At 51.7% G+C, this 14,113-nt stretch overlaps 1 protein-coding gene across 3 annotated transcripts in view; it reads left to right on the forward strand.

The window, feature by feature from the left end:
- The window catches only part of SACS (sacsin molecular chaperone), a 65,771-nt gene that overhangs the window by 5,173 nt on the left and 46,485 nt on the right, over positions 1–14,113 (forward strand). For all 3 annotated transcript variants that reach the window (XM_053665545.1, XM_037129432.2, XM_053665547.1), the window contains exon 2: positions 1,602–2,092. In XM_053665545.1, coding sequence (XP_053521520.1) covers positions 2,073–2,092 — 20 coding nt within the window. In that variant the 5' untranslated portion in view covers positions 1,602–2,072. The remainder of the gene's footprint in view (positions 1–1,601; positions 2,093–14,113) is intronic.

Genomic DNA, 14,113 nt, shown 5'->3' on the forward strand with positions numbered 1-14,113 from the left:
ACGCCGGGAACACCTTTTCTGTCCCCACACAAGTTCAGGAACAGTACATGAGCAAAAGGTGTGCTTCGAATATTTGCAAACACTGTCTGTAGCTTTCTAGGCCCTTCCGGACATAGTTCAGGTGGTGGGTCTCCAGGAAGGTCCTGCACGGGGGGACGGCAGGTTGGCCCCACTTTACTGACGGGGAACATTGAGCACAGAGCATTTCTGTGATTCTCACCTTGTGGTCCCCACCACACTGTGCCACCCCCAAATTGTACAATGTGTGGAGGCAGCTCTCCTGCCCCTTGGAGAAGGAATGGGGAGACAAGGAGACCATATTCGATGACTCAGTTGCGCCAGGCACTCAACAGCGGGGAGTAAGGTGAGAACTGAAAGTCAGAGCCCCTGTGTGTAAGTCCCAGCACAGGACGATGGTGCTCGACTTTTCTGGACACCAGTTTCTCACCTGTCAAACGGAATGGGCAGTTCCCATTCACCAGGCTGTCGTGCCACCTATGAAATAAATCACTTTGGCAAATTAAAAATACCGCAGCTCTATCAAATCTTACTATACTGCATTTTAATTTTACCGTCAGTAGCATTCCAACTGTGCATGCAACTTATGTACATAGTTAATAAACTACCTAAATACAAAATTATCATGAAAGTCGGAGAGTAATGTCAGGTTTGTCACACATGATTAATATGATTGTTTTGTCAGGCGCTGTCTTAAACTGGACTAGACTGCTGTTCATGCATGTTAGATGCAGTGAGGAAGGCTCCCAGCTCTGATCTTTCGGGCGATGGCATTGTCAGGGATGTGGCAGGGCACCTGTGTGATACATTGAAATGGGCTACTCAGAAATGTGATACTCAGAAATGGGCACCTTGACCAGTCACAGGGCTGGGAAGCCAGCGCAGGGCGTATCGTCCCTGACATTGTAACTCATTGTAACATTGTAACCTCTGCGTGAGAGGTTTATCCGGGGGATCGCGGGCTCCTTGGAAATTATGGCATATTTATAATTACGATATTTGTAGGAACAGGCAGAAAATTCCATTGTACTTGTCCCTCTGGTTTCTCATTGTACATTTGTCATTTTTTCCAGCTTATTTCTTAAAATGTTAGGCTGTAGCAGGCACCGATGGTTTCTGAGACCCTTACCAGAAAAAGAAAGGCTTTCCAACAGAGGTATTTTCTCTTCTTTTTCTGCCATAGATGTTGCACTTTCAAACGTGAGCTACATTATGTATAAAGTTGTAGGTTTGGATTTTAGGGTGTTGTTCTTGAAAAAGGCACATTGTGGGAAGCACGTATTTCCACCTGGAGGAAGCCCTTGAGAAGAAGTGCATAGGGAGGGAGAACTTAAACCTAAATTAAGTCATTTGTGTTTTTTGACGGAGGCCACGGTGTCCCGGTATCCACAGCGCCCCCTGGTGGTGAGGTGAGGGGCCAGCGCCCCGCTGTCTGGCAGGGCCGTGGTGCAAAGAGCCGTGGTAATTAGGTCGCTGGAGCCAGAACCATGGCTGCTGTCCCCAGGATGTCCTCCAGCCTCAGTGCGAGTACTTCCGGCACTTCCCCTGCACCTCCCTTTACCCTCTCTTGATTTTTCTTTCAGAAAAACCGAGTGATGCCGGCGTGCCAGAATCACGGAGGGTGCCCGCCCAGGAGGAGCTCACCCCTGCTGAGATGAGGGCTGGAAACCCCTCCCCCAAGGACATCTACAGCGTCGTCCCCCGACACCTCCAAGAAGAGGCGCGGGACATTCTCAGGTGAAGGCAGCTTATCTCCGTGTGGGAGAAAAGCCAGCAGTCGTTAGCCTGAAGAACTTGGCTGCGTCAGGAGACTTGACTCAAGGAGGCGACCTCTTTCAGACTGGGAGTCACACTTTGGGGAACACCAAGACAAAAGGCAGCCACGTTTTCGGACACCAGATGATGGACAGGCACCGAGGGGGCCAGTGGGCTCTTCGCTGACCTGGCGGGGCTGAACTTGGCACGCGTTTAAAGGCAACACCAACAGGAGGCAAACAGAAGGGAGAAAAGTATTTTCATGGTGTTCAGCGACCAGTCCTCCAGGAGAAGTGAGCATGGAGACCGAGGATAACCGGTAAACGAGTTAACGTCTTTGCATGAGAGCAAGTCGCGCTGAGGTGGTACCGACCGTGGGGTTTCCCAAAGGAGGCGTACGTGGCCTAAAACAAAGGGAGGCTTCTGGGGGAGGAAGCGCACCAACAATGGATGCTTTCGTTCTAACTGAAAGCGTGCCAGTAACATTTCAGGCTTCGGCCCGGAGATCATGCCTTACCTGTGTCCAGGTGGTTGGGGATTTCTCTGTCCCAGTGAAGCTTGGAGTCGCGGGTGGTCGGCTAGGCACGTCACCCCCTCCCGTGTTCACCGCACGTGTGTGTTAGCACCTCTTACTGGGCCTGTGATGACCTGGTGAGGATTAAATAAACACGGGAGGAAGTGCTTAGAACTGCATCGGGGAACCTGGGAAAGGGGAGAGGGAGCGCCCGCTTTTCCTTGTAAACGGCGATGGGAAAGGCCGTGCTTGCTCCTTTCCTCAAATTTCACTGCTACTTTATAGGAACATATTCCTTTTTTGCAAGTTTGAGGATTTACACACGATACAAATATATTTGTGAATATAAATATTAATTAATTTTGATGATAAATATGACATATTTATAATCAAATACATATACATCAAATTATATATCAACGTACATTACAATCAAATTACATATAACAAATTCCAATCAAATTATATATAAATATAACATATTTATAATTACCTCTTAAGCGTCGATGTGCTCGTCTCTGTTTCCTTAAGCATGTGACAGAAAGCTTTCCCGTTGCTTTTGTCCGCCATATTGAAGCGGAAGGTCCAATAGTTGAAGTCTTGGTGCCGTAGACACAGGGTACGGCTTCCCATCTCATAACCCAGTGAGAGCAACAGGACAGACTTTTCTTTCCAACTTTGAAACATTAAAAAGAAACTCAGTATCTGTTCATCTCTTAATGTTTGAAAAGTAGACCTTGCCTCTTAACAAATCAGAATTAATTTTGTGACTGTTATTGAACTACATGACTGCACGCCGGGACTGAGATCACTTAACATGCTCCATTTTTACTGACAAATTGGAATATTGGGTTGTTTTCTGCATTTTCTAGTGTTATGAAAAGTCATCTGAGATGAACAGATTCAATTGTCTTTGTGATTGCTGGGCGATAAATTTGATTTACAGCTAGAAAAAAAAGTAAATTGACTGAAAGCATCTTTACAGAGATTTACATTACATAGATTGGGTGTTTATAATTTCCTTAAAACTTATAATTTACTTAAAGCTAAAATGTCAGTGACTGGGTATAGCAGTATTTATGGACACTTAGAATAAAGTTCGTGGGTTGAGAATCAAACCATCAACCTACGATCATTTGGATAAACATGCCTTTATTAAGCCATTTAAAACGTGTCTTTTTAAGACCATAACCATGTGAAACCCGACTGCCTGGTCTCCTGGTGGCTGCGGCATTCCTGGGGCGAGGTGGTCAGTTTCAAAATTAAAAAGCGTGTGCTTCCCGATTTCTGGGGTGCTGCGTCCTGAGTCCTCAGGGGCAGGCGTGGGGTGGTGACGGTTTGCTGAGAGTCTCAGCATTAACCTGCAGGGCTTTCCCAGGGCTGTGGCTTCCCGTCAGTGTGTGGGAGAAAAAGGATTATATATCGGATAAATACTATAGAATGTCGCTAAAGTAAAAGCAGATATATTGTTGAGCATACCATCTGGTTATTCTAGTGACAGTCGAGACAGTCTCACTTGTCCAAGGCCATTCTGGGCGTGGCTCCCTGTCCGTTGCCTTCAGGAAGGTTCTGGAACATCAGTGTGTGATGGGGCACACAGATCAGACTCCAGGCTATGGAGGGTGGGTCCGATTTGGGGAAATTGCCCTTGGGGCACCAAGAAAACAGTTCTAGGTGTAGTGTGCTAGGGGCTTGGCACCTGTGGGAGGGACGCAAGCCAGCGGTGGCACCTGAGAGACTCCCTTACGGGTCTCATTCGGTAGCCGAGAAAACCACACCTGCGTGACTTGCTCAAACTCACAGGGCCGGCTACGGAAAACCGTTGCTCTGACCCTTGTCAACATCATGAAGACTTTATTTGGGACCAGTACAGCAGGCGTGGGGGCCCCCGCAATAGGAGGGAAGGGGCAGACCTAACTCCAGAGACAGTCGGAATGGCCAGAGTTAGAGCCAGTGAGCAGAGTTGGTTGAAGAGTTTTCCTGATACACCAAGGTTGCAGGTTCAATCCCCAGTCAGGGCACATATGAGAATCAACCAATGAATGCATAAGTAAGTAGAACAACAAATTGATGTCTCTTTCTCTCTCTCTCTCTCTCTCCTCAAAATCAATCAGTAATTTTTTTAAAGACCTAGGGGCGGGGCCTGCACGGAGCTTCCGTGCACACTCCAGGTATCCTGCCCTCCCAGCACCTCAGCGTGTCCACCCCCCTACAAGCTCCCTCAGCCTCGTTTCAGGGTCTTCTCGAAGGTTCCTTGTGTAGGCATGCCGGACTGAATTGATAAAACCGTTGGTGACTGAGCTCAGTCTCCGGGAGCGGGCCTGAAAGATCTAACCCTCTCACCTCCCGGCAGGGCCCTCTGCTGACCAGGCCCCAGCTCGCCTCTCTTCCATCAGTTCCAACGTTCACGTACGTAAGCCACCCACACCGGGCAAAAAATTCCAAGAGTTTTAAGAACTCTGCTGGGACCCACAGACGAAGACCACACACGTGTGTCTTTTCACTGTTGTGCGTGGGGAGTAACACAAATCAGATGAGAGAGCAGAGTCCAGTTGCCTGGAGAACAGGCAGAGAGGCCAAGTGCAGGTGTGGGAAAGAGAAGCCCAGACAGAGGAGAGAGCAAGCGGGTGACAGTGGGGGCCAAGTGCACCAGGCCGCCGTGCCCTTCTGAGGAGGGCCGGGACTGGCCTTCGTCCCGGGGCCAGGAGTCTGCGGGCGGTGACCCAGAAAGAGAGGCAGAGGGACAGGGCTCCAGAGAAAGAACCCACGAGTCAGAAATTCCTCCACACCTCCCGGCCGTCAGCAGTTCACAAGGTCGGTCGGTATTCGCACCCGGAGCTCCGAGGCTCCTCCAAGCCCTCACCTGTGGAGTTGACCTTCACCTCCACACTCCTCCCTTCTGCTTCAGTCCCCCTCCCCAGCCCTCCATTTCTGGGCATCTGCAGGGCAGTGATGTCTTATGTGGGCTCAGGAATGAATTTGCTTGTGTTCTTTCTCCTCAAGCCTCTCAGTCAAGGGCATTGGTCGTGCTGCCTGCAGCCCGTGGCTCTGTCCTGCATTGTCCCCTGCAGCCAGCAGGCCCCTTGAACCCAAGGCGACTCTGCAGCCTGGGGATGGGGTGGCGAGGGCGGAAGAATGGCCCCTCCCCAAGCCTGCGCTGCTGTGGTTTTGTAGGACAGAAGTGCCATTGCATCGACTGACCCTGTCCAGTACTTCACGACCAGTGGGGCTTCCGCTGCTGTACCCATGGGCTCAAAACCCATCCGCCGTGTGTGGCCAGAGTGGGCAGGATGGGTCCTGTCCCGTCCTGTCCCTTCTGTGACTTCTCCCTCCTCTTCTCCTTCGATGCCTCTGCATGCAAACAAAAGAAAACTCTCAACAACAGTCTCCCACCCGCTTCGAGACAAACAAATTGTGTAATGGAAAGCGTATGAACTTTTGAGTCTGACGTACTTGTCTGAATCTCAGCTTTGCTCTGCGGCCTTGAACAGATTACTTTTTTCATAATACGGAGAAAATCATGCCTTTCGTTATGTAGGATCCTGGGTGTGTACACTATCACAGCACCCACGCGGAACACCGCCCCCCAGAGGCAACCAGGGTTATCACCCCATTCTTCGGAAACTGGCACAAAGGCTGGCTTCGATAACTTTCACTGCCCCCACGAAGTGTCAGTCACCACGTGGTTGTCACAGGACGGGTGCCACCCGCCAGTCTCCCTGATGCACAGGTGCAAACCCGTCTGTCTTATCCCCGTTGGTTGGTTGAGGGGGTTTCTTCCCCCCACTGTTATCCCCTCAACTTGTCCAGTGTGCCCCGGTCTGTCTGGGGGAGGAGCTTACATAGTGGCCTTGGCCGCCCCCCAGGAGATGCCAGAGGCAGAGAAGGGTCAGGCAGAATCCTGAACATGCTGAGCCCCGCCCAGCATCTTCACAAAGCGAATCATCCCACGCTGCCAGCCAGGGCGACTCCCGGCCGCCGGTGGTGCTCCGCCAGCGACAGTGAAAAGGCCAGCGCGGTTGCCCCGTAGCCCCCACGCCCCCAGCACGGGCCTCTGGGAAAGGGCGAGCCAGCCCAGCCCGCGCGTGCAGGCTCAGCCCTCCCGTGGAGTGTTCGCGGCCCTGTGCCTGGTCTGCAGCAGGTGACCCACGCCGGTGCTGTCAGGGTCACGGGGGCGAGGGGTCCATCCACGATGTGCGAGGTGAGGGGCTGGGCGAGGGAGGAGGGGAAACACGTGGATGGGCGCTTTGCAGCGTTTTCCTGCCCACCCGGCCCGCTGCTGCTTTTACAACAGCTCGTTGATTTGCCCTGTCCGTCTGTCGGGGGTGGGCGACCACGCCTGGCGGAGGGGTCTGTCAGCTGGGGTCCCCGTGGTCAGCTCAGGATAAACCCAAGCAAGGCCTCATGCAACGGGTGACAGGGAACGAGGAGAAACCCCGAGGAACCTGGGGGCAGCACCAGTGGCTTTGTTACAACTTCTCAAGACCCAAGGGACTAGGGATGCGAGAAACTGCAGGGGACTTGGCGGGCAAAGAGCAATACTGGGGAGCAAGACCTGGAAAAGGCCGTGACCTCTGGCTGCAGGACGCAGCCAGGCCCTGGTGAGGCTGCTCCCGGGCTGTTGGGGGAGGGAAGTCCCCGGCCTCACTCCCCTCCTGTCCCTCCTTCCCCCTGGGGCTCCACCAGGGGGCGCTCTCTGGGGCCCTGGCTGGGCGCTGACGGGGGTGGCTGGGAGCTGGGGGTGTTTCTGGGGTCCTCATCAGGGAAAGAGCCCTTGTAATCATCTTGCTCCTTCCCTCAGCCCTTGCTCGCTCCCGAAGTACTTGCTGGGTTCTGCCAGGCGCTGGGGTGCGGAGGAGGGGTACTGGAACCCGTTTGCTGTTCTCAGATGTCCCCGTCTCCTGAGGGGGCGACCACGTGATACACGTTTTATGTGATGCGGAAGGACCTGGCTTCGATGGACGTACAGAGTATTATGAGACAGGAAGAAAGGACACACAACCCTCTTTGTCATGGACCCATTCCCATTTTTCTTAAACCGCGTTGGGTAGAAAGGGAAGGCTTCCCAACTGAAGTGACATTTGAGCTGGACCAACAGAAATGGGTAAAGGCCTCAACAGGCGGGAGGAGGCAGAATGTGCAAAACTAAGTGCCCAGACATGAACTGTCTGCAGAGCTGGGGGTGTGTGTGTGTGGGGGGGGGGTGTCCAGGAAGGGGGGGCCAGGCGGGGCTGGAAAGACGAGCCTAACTGTGCAGTGTTTGGTCCTGGGCATGCGGGGGACTCGGGGGACTGAATGTTGTGACAGAGAGCGGTCCAGGCGTACTCCATTGTGTTATGACTCGGTGGCAAATGAAGGGCCGATTGGAGGGGAAGGGTCTGGGGCGGGAGGAGAGGAGGGTGCCCGACCCAGGGGTCCGAGGGGGGGGGCTGACCCGGTAAGAACACGGGGAGGGCACAGGATGGAGTCGGGGGATCTTAGCGTGGTTGATTGGATGTGCGAGTAGAGGGCTTCCTGAGAGTAACCAGCATTTCTTTCTTTCTTTTTCTTGTTGTTCAGTGACGGTGGTCCCCATTACCCCCCACTGCTCTCCTCCACCCTACCCACCCCACCTCCCACATTCAACCCAGCTTTTCTTTCTTGAAATAGTTGTTTTGTAGCTATAAAATCTGCAGGCTATTTAGCCAAAAATGGAAAATATTTAGAAAACAGGAAAGAAACCAAAGTGTTAAAAGACAAACACACATGTTAAGTTGAATTACCAATGAAAATAAAAATGTTTTCTGAACTATACTCATTCGCCCTAAATCGCTTCCCAGTTCTTGAGTTTTTAATGTGCCTTGCTTACCCATTATATTTATAAAGATTATAGAAATAGTGAGTAAATTTGAGCGAATTCTGAAAAACATGTACATTGGCATATTACATGCTTTCTTTACTTAAGAATTTTAACCTTGGAGCTTCATAAATACTCATTCTTATAAACAGTGAGTAAATAGACATCTTCTTTTTACATTTTATAACTAACCTATCCAATGAAATCCTATCAAGAGAAGATTTAAAATGGTTTAGGAAATTAGCAAAATGTAGGATTTTAACAGAGAAAGTTTGTATTGAATGGTAGCACTCATGTAAAATCCAGTTTTGCTTTCTTTTTATGGATTCATTCCCAGCTTTCCATAAAAAACTGGCTTGACCTATTACTGACCAGCGTGTCCTTGGTGTCCCCTGCAGCAGAGGTGGCCTGCCAGCTGCTGTCATTGCTCTCCCAGACAGCCACTGCATCCAGCCATTCACACACCCTTGCACCTAAGGAAGGCTGTCCCAGGCTCCTCTTTACTGTAAAGTAAAATTTAAAAGGTGTTACTTTTGCTCTGGCTGGTGTGGTTCAGTGAATTGAGTGCAGGCCTGTAAACCAGGGTCTCCTGTTCGATTCCCAGTCAGGGCACATGCCTGGGTTGCAGGCCGGGTCCCCAGGAGGGGGCGTGGGAGAGGCAACCACACATTGATGTTTCTCTTTCTCTCTCCTTCCCTTCCCCCTCTCTAAAAATAAATAAATAAATAAATTCTTTTAAAAAAACAAATAAAAAGTATTACTTTTCAGAAATTCACAGGCCTGTGAGCTTGTGGATGTGGTCTCTAGGGTTCATATCTCCAAGGTAGTGAGGCAATGTCCCTGCCCAGAGATGAAACGAGGGTCCGCCTTTGAACTGTTCACTGACACGGCCTCTCCAGGTTCAGGCATTTAGAAACCGGAAACGTATGAGTGGGCCATTTTATTTGAAAAAATATTTACTGAATATAAGCAAGACATTTTAAAAATAAAATTTGACAGAATAAGGAAGATTCCATTTGCTTTGCTTTTTACACATAAGCTCATCTTTCACAGACGCTTTTAACCTGAGGGTGTTTGTTTAATCAAATTATGGTCTAGGGATCCTCTCTGAGACATTGTTTCAAAGCTAAACAAAGGAGAGGGCTTTTTACAGTCAGTCAGTCGCCCTGATGAACTTACTAGAAGTAGTTAATTGTAGAATCTCCTCTTTCCTGTTGAATGTCTGTATTTCTATTCTGTAGTCCATACTTGCATATCTATTGTATCCATTTAGAAGCATTTTCCGGTATGGGGGGGGGCTTGCCTGCTGCCTGCATCCAGCCAGACTGTTACATTGCCACACGCTTGAAAATACAAGCTGATGATGAGCTCTTAGGTGAGAACACAGGGCACTGTTGTCCCCAGGCAGGCTGAGCGGGCATACTTTTCAGAAGCTCAAGCAAAGTAACATTGAGCGAAAACCTGGAGGCCAATTTTGACACTTGCATTTGCAAGAAAATCTCTGACAAATTGTTTTTCTCTCTGGATCTGAATCCTGACTTAACACCGAGGCTGGTGATGTCTCCTCTGCAGATTTATCGGGGCATTAAAAAGAGTAGTGGACATGGAGGGTTGGACGTGTGGTTGGTGAAGGCACAAAGAGGTGAAGAGAAAATGAAGTTCTAAGTGTAAATACAGACAGACCCGTGAAGACGCACCAGGAAGGGGCACCGGGGCTTCTTTTCAAGGGTGTAGGGAGACCGAAGTGGGGCCCGGCTGGGGGGTGGAATGGGTAACAACATGACAGTCTGGCTGCATCTGCTTGGGGATGCAGACAGGAAAGCCCAGAGTTCTTTCCAGAGACAAAGTCAAGCGGGGATGCAGGTTCTCTCCTGACGGGGACGTGAGGCCACGGTGCTGGCCCAGGAAAGCCGGGGGAGGGAAGACAATCGTTGGGCACGGCGGTAACTGCTGACTTAGGAAGGTTTCCTTTATTTCCAGCACTTCCCTTCTCACGGTAAAATTCTGTGTGTGTAGTGCTCCACTCCTGGAGCTCCTGATGGACAGTGGGGTTGTTATTATCACACTGTCTGATTTCTGAGCACCTGTGAGCAGAGTGTGCACAGTGAGCGATAGTGAACTCAGCAGAGCTGGGGAAGCTGTGGAGGAAGGGGGAAGTTCAGATGAAGGGGTTCAAGAGTCCAACAGACCCTGCGCCTGATTCCCATGTCTTTTTTTTTCTGGCCTTGATCTTGACTGTTCAGATGGCAAAGCAAGACAGAGGGGTGAAGACAGAATTTGAGGGTGAGAACAAAAGAGTATTCTTGCTATCTTGCAATTCTTGTAACACCCCAGCCAGTGTGAGACATTTTTTGTCCTATGAATAGACAGGCACTTTCTTGGTCAGTGACAGCCCAGCTGGACCTGACAGTGACCCGAGGAGGGAGGTGTTATCAGTCCAGGTGAACAGGTGAGGACTCGAGAGCTCGGAGCAGTGAGAGCCCACCCAGCTGGCAGACGTGAGGGGGGGGTGGGGGGGGAGGTGGCAAGGGTGGGATGGGGTCATATTCTCGGTTCACTACCGCACAGGGGCAGGGGACGGAGAAGGGCAGGAAGGGAGGAACTCGGGAAAGTAAAGGACAAAGCAGACAAATTAACTGACCGGACTAGTAGCAAAAGTCTAAAGAAACAAAACACAAAACCAAAGTGCATTATAGGACTTGTTGCTTATACTATTCCCCTTTCACGTTCAGTATAGTCAGTTTTATGGGTTTGTGTCATAAGTGCCCTGCCGTGGTGTCTGGGCCTGAGACTCTGTCCGAGCGTTGTCATGGTGGCCATGGGATGAGTTTCTTTCAACGGGCACACCACTCTGGCTGGCCCGCTCTGTCTCCATATGTTCTCCAGCATGTTCCACGAGCTAATGCTTAGTCCACGGTCACGACAAATGGGAAAGGAATTCGAAAAGCACATGTGGCTTTACTGTTCCCCGAAATGGGTGACCCAGCTCAGGATGTGCCGCCTTGAGAGCAGGCACAGGCCTGAGTCATTTTTTTCCCTTCCCGACCCAAAGTCCTTTTGGATTACTCAGTTGGTGTCTGGGAGTGTGACTGCACAAGGGCCTTGCTGGTTCACTTTGCTTCGGCGAAGCTGTTTTTGGATAATCTGGGGTTTTTGGCAACCAGACAGCGAGCTCTCGTTAAAATTAACAACAGATCCCAGAGCGTGGTGTCAGTTTTGTGCCATCCTGGTCCCTGACAACTCCCACAGTGCTTTGGGGAATTTGGGACGCCCTCTTTGGGGGGAAAGGCAGGCAGGCTATTTCAGAAACATGACATCATCCCCCAAAGCACGCTCCACGCAACTAAAAATAAACGCGAAGCAGTTTTGGTCTACATTAGGGTAAAGGAAGGGAAGCTGTGTCGATCTGTCTGATTGTTCACTGAATGTGGCCTGTGGGTGAATTCTGCCGGGGCCACCGGCGTTGCCAGTGGAAGAGCTGGTCATCTCTTCCCGGATTATTTTGTATCAGGCTTTGCAGGTGGAGCTGCGGACCCGTGTGTTCTGTCCTCAGCCAGCAGGAGGCAGGAGACACCATGGGACACACATCTGGGAGGCGGCCTTGGGGAGCATCTGGTCACCCAGACAAAGCTGGAATCTGAAGGAGGAGGGCGGGGGAGGGTGCCACCTTTCCCCCTTGCCCCCCGCATCTGGTGTCAGGGCACCCTCTGATGGCACAGCCCTCTTGTGCCCACACCTCTCAGTCCTCACATCCGCACATTCAACCAGCCTCCAACCGGAACACGAGCGCTGAGCCTGGGGGCACAGGGGCCGCCTGTGGCTGCCCCGGCCACCTGGGGGAGCTCGTGGGCTGCTGGAGTCCCGCTGGGAAGGTGGACTGCCGGTGGGGAGAGGCAGTTGGGGGGGGACTAGAGAGAGCGGAGAGTGAAGAGCAGAACCTGATGGTCTCTTAGGAAGTGTGCGTCCTGTCTTGTCTCTGTGTATCTGGGAGCCCCTATGTCAGTTCCCGGAGGGCGTCAGCTCTGGGTTCTCACTCCGATTTTAGGTGTCTTTGTTAAAGAAATACAATGTGACGGTGACCTGGTTCGCCCACTCTGCAGGCGGTCACTTGCCCTTGGAAGGAAACCAAGGGGTCAGGACCTGTTTGCTAAACCTCTTGGCGATTAGGGGCCTGGCAGATGGAGCATGGGATGCAGGATGCAGGCTCCCGGGGGCAAGACAGTGGCCACTGGCCAGAGGGCCGGAGCTGGGGGACAGCCAGTGGGAGGTGGGGCGGCAGGCAGGGCCGTCAGAGGACCAGGAAACGGGACTGGAGCAGGGGGCAGAGGGGTGGGAGCAGAGCCCGCACTCACACGTTCGTGTGTTCAACCCCACTTCCGGAGTGCTCACTGCGAACTGAACAGGCAGCAGCTGCGCTGTCCTGGATGAACAGGACAGCGGGTCCAGACGAACACTGCACAGATAAACCATTGACGGAAGGTGGTAGGTGCGGTGGACAGGGACGGGGGCATTTAAGGGGGATGGAAGTGCTGGGGATGGCTGTGGGGTGTTGCCATGTTTTAAAGGGTGGTTGGGAAGCCCTCCTGAAGAAGACGTTTGAGTGCAGCCGTAAACAAGGGAGGGAGTAAGGACTGCCATTGGATAAGATGGTGCCAAACAAAGGAAAGAGCGAGTGCAAAGGCCCTGGGGCAGGGGAGTGGCTTGGTGTTCGAGAGCCACAGGTCGCCCAGTGCCATTGGGTGGAATGAGCCTGGGGAGGAAGAGGCAGGACCCAATGGACAGTGAGTGAGAGGGGGGGGGTCCCACCTTTTTCTCTGAGTGCCTTTGGGAGCTACCAGGACACCATGTCTCATCTTCGGCTTCCCGTTTCACCTTGATTTGCCCCAATTTCTGTAGCCACACATTCTTCAAGACCCTGAGTGCCACCTGGTCTTCTCTCCTCGTTTTAATCAGACATTGGGTCACCACTTCTTTTCACACGTAGTCACGTGTGAACGCGCAATTGTTTGTGAAAACAGCATTTGTCTCTGAATAGTTATTCTCAGAAAGGCCTAGAAGAGGGAAGAGGAGATGCGAGGGAAGGTGGGTGGTGGGAGGGTTGGGCAGGGTGGAAGGAAGGGGAGGGGATGACCTAGGAACGCCCAAAGAGAAAGAGGGCAGAGACCCAGCAAGCCGATGTAGGAAAATGTATTATCATGTTCTTTCAAGGTCAAGTGCCTCTGATAGAAAGTTGCGATGGAGGGTTTTATCAAACATAGCAAGATAAGTAACTAGGGGTAAGGAGGAGAAGGTTGTCTGCAAGTTGCGGTGACAATGGTGTCACCTAACACGCCATCCTGCAGGACTGTCCTGGGTCCGCCCCTGTCCCCTGATTGCCGTGCATAGTGACAGGGAATGTTTCAGGGCGTGACAGCAGACAGCTGTGCGGAGTATGTCCAGGCGGGGACAGCTGACCGTCCTGCGGCTGCTCCCATCTGTGATAACAGTTCATTCCAACTCCGAGTCACAAAGGCGCCCAGTGTGCAGAAAGAATGGTGCTGACCGCCTTCTGCGCTCCCGGCACACGTGTAGTCGTGGGCATGCACACCAGCCACCTGCTGGGAAGAGGGGCAACAAATGAAGTGCATCCCCTTAAAGCAGCAGCAAAACAAAACTGATATCAAACAAAACACTTGTCAACAGGAAGGAAGCTTCCGTTTGGAGGTAGTTGGATTGACTCTACAAGAGCTACTCTTTAGAAACCGGGGAAGTGGGCAGAGTACATAGGATTCCGACTTGAGTAACAGCTCAGTGCACACACCGTATGCAGAGTAGCAGTAAGAACATGAGAGGAGGCAAGGAGAATGCACTAGGGTCACTCACTTTCTCTTGTGTGGAGCAGAAATCACATCCTTACAATTTACACTCCGGTGAGGGTTGTGTGTTCTCAAACGCCAGATCACCCCGCAGCTCCTCCGTCCGCTCTCTCACTTTCCGTGGCTGGTCCCCTC

Source organism: Artibeus jamaicensis, unplaced genomic scaffold (assembly GCF_021234435.1).
Source record: "Artibeus jamaicensis isolate MK-2021 breed Jamaican fruit bat unplaced genomic scaffold, CSHL_Jam_final contig_415, whole genome shotgun sequence".
In the NCBI taxonomy this organism is placed as follows: Eukaryota; Metazoa; Chordata; class Mammalia; order Chiroptera; family Phyllostomidae; genus Artibeus; species Artibeus jamaicensis.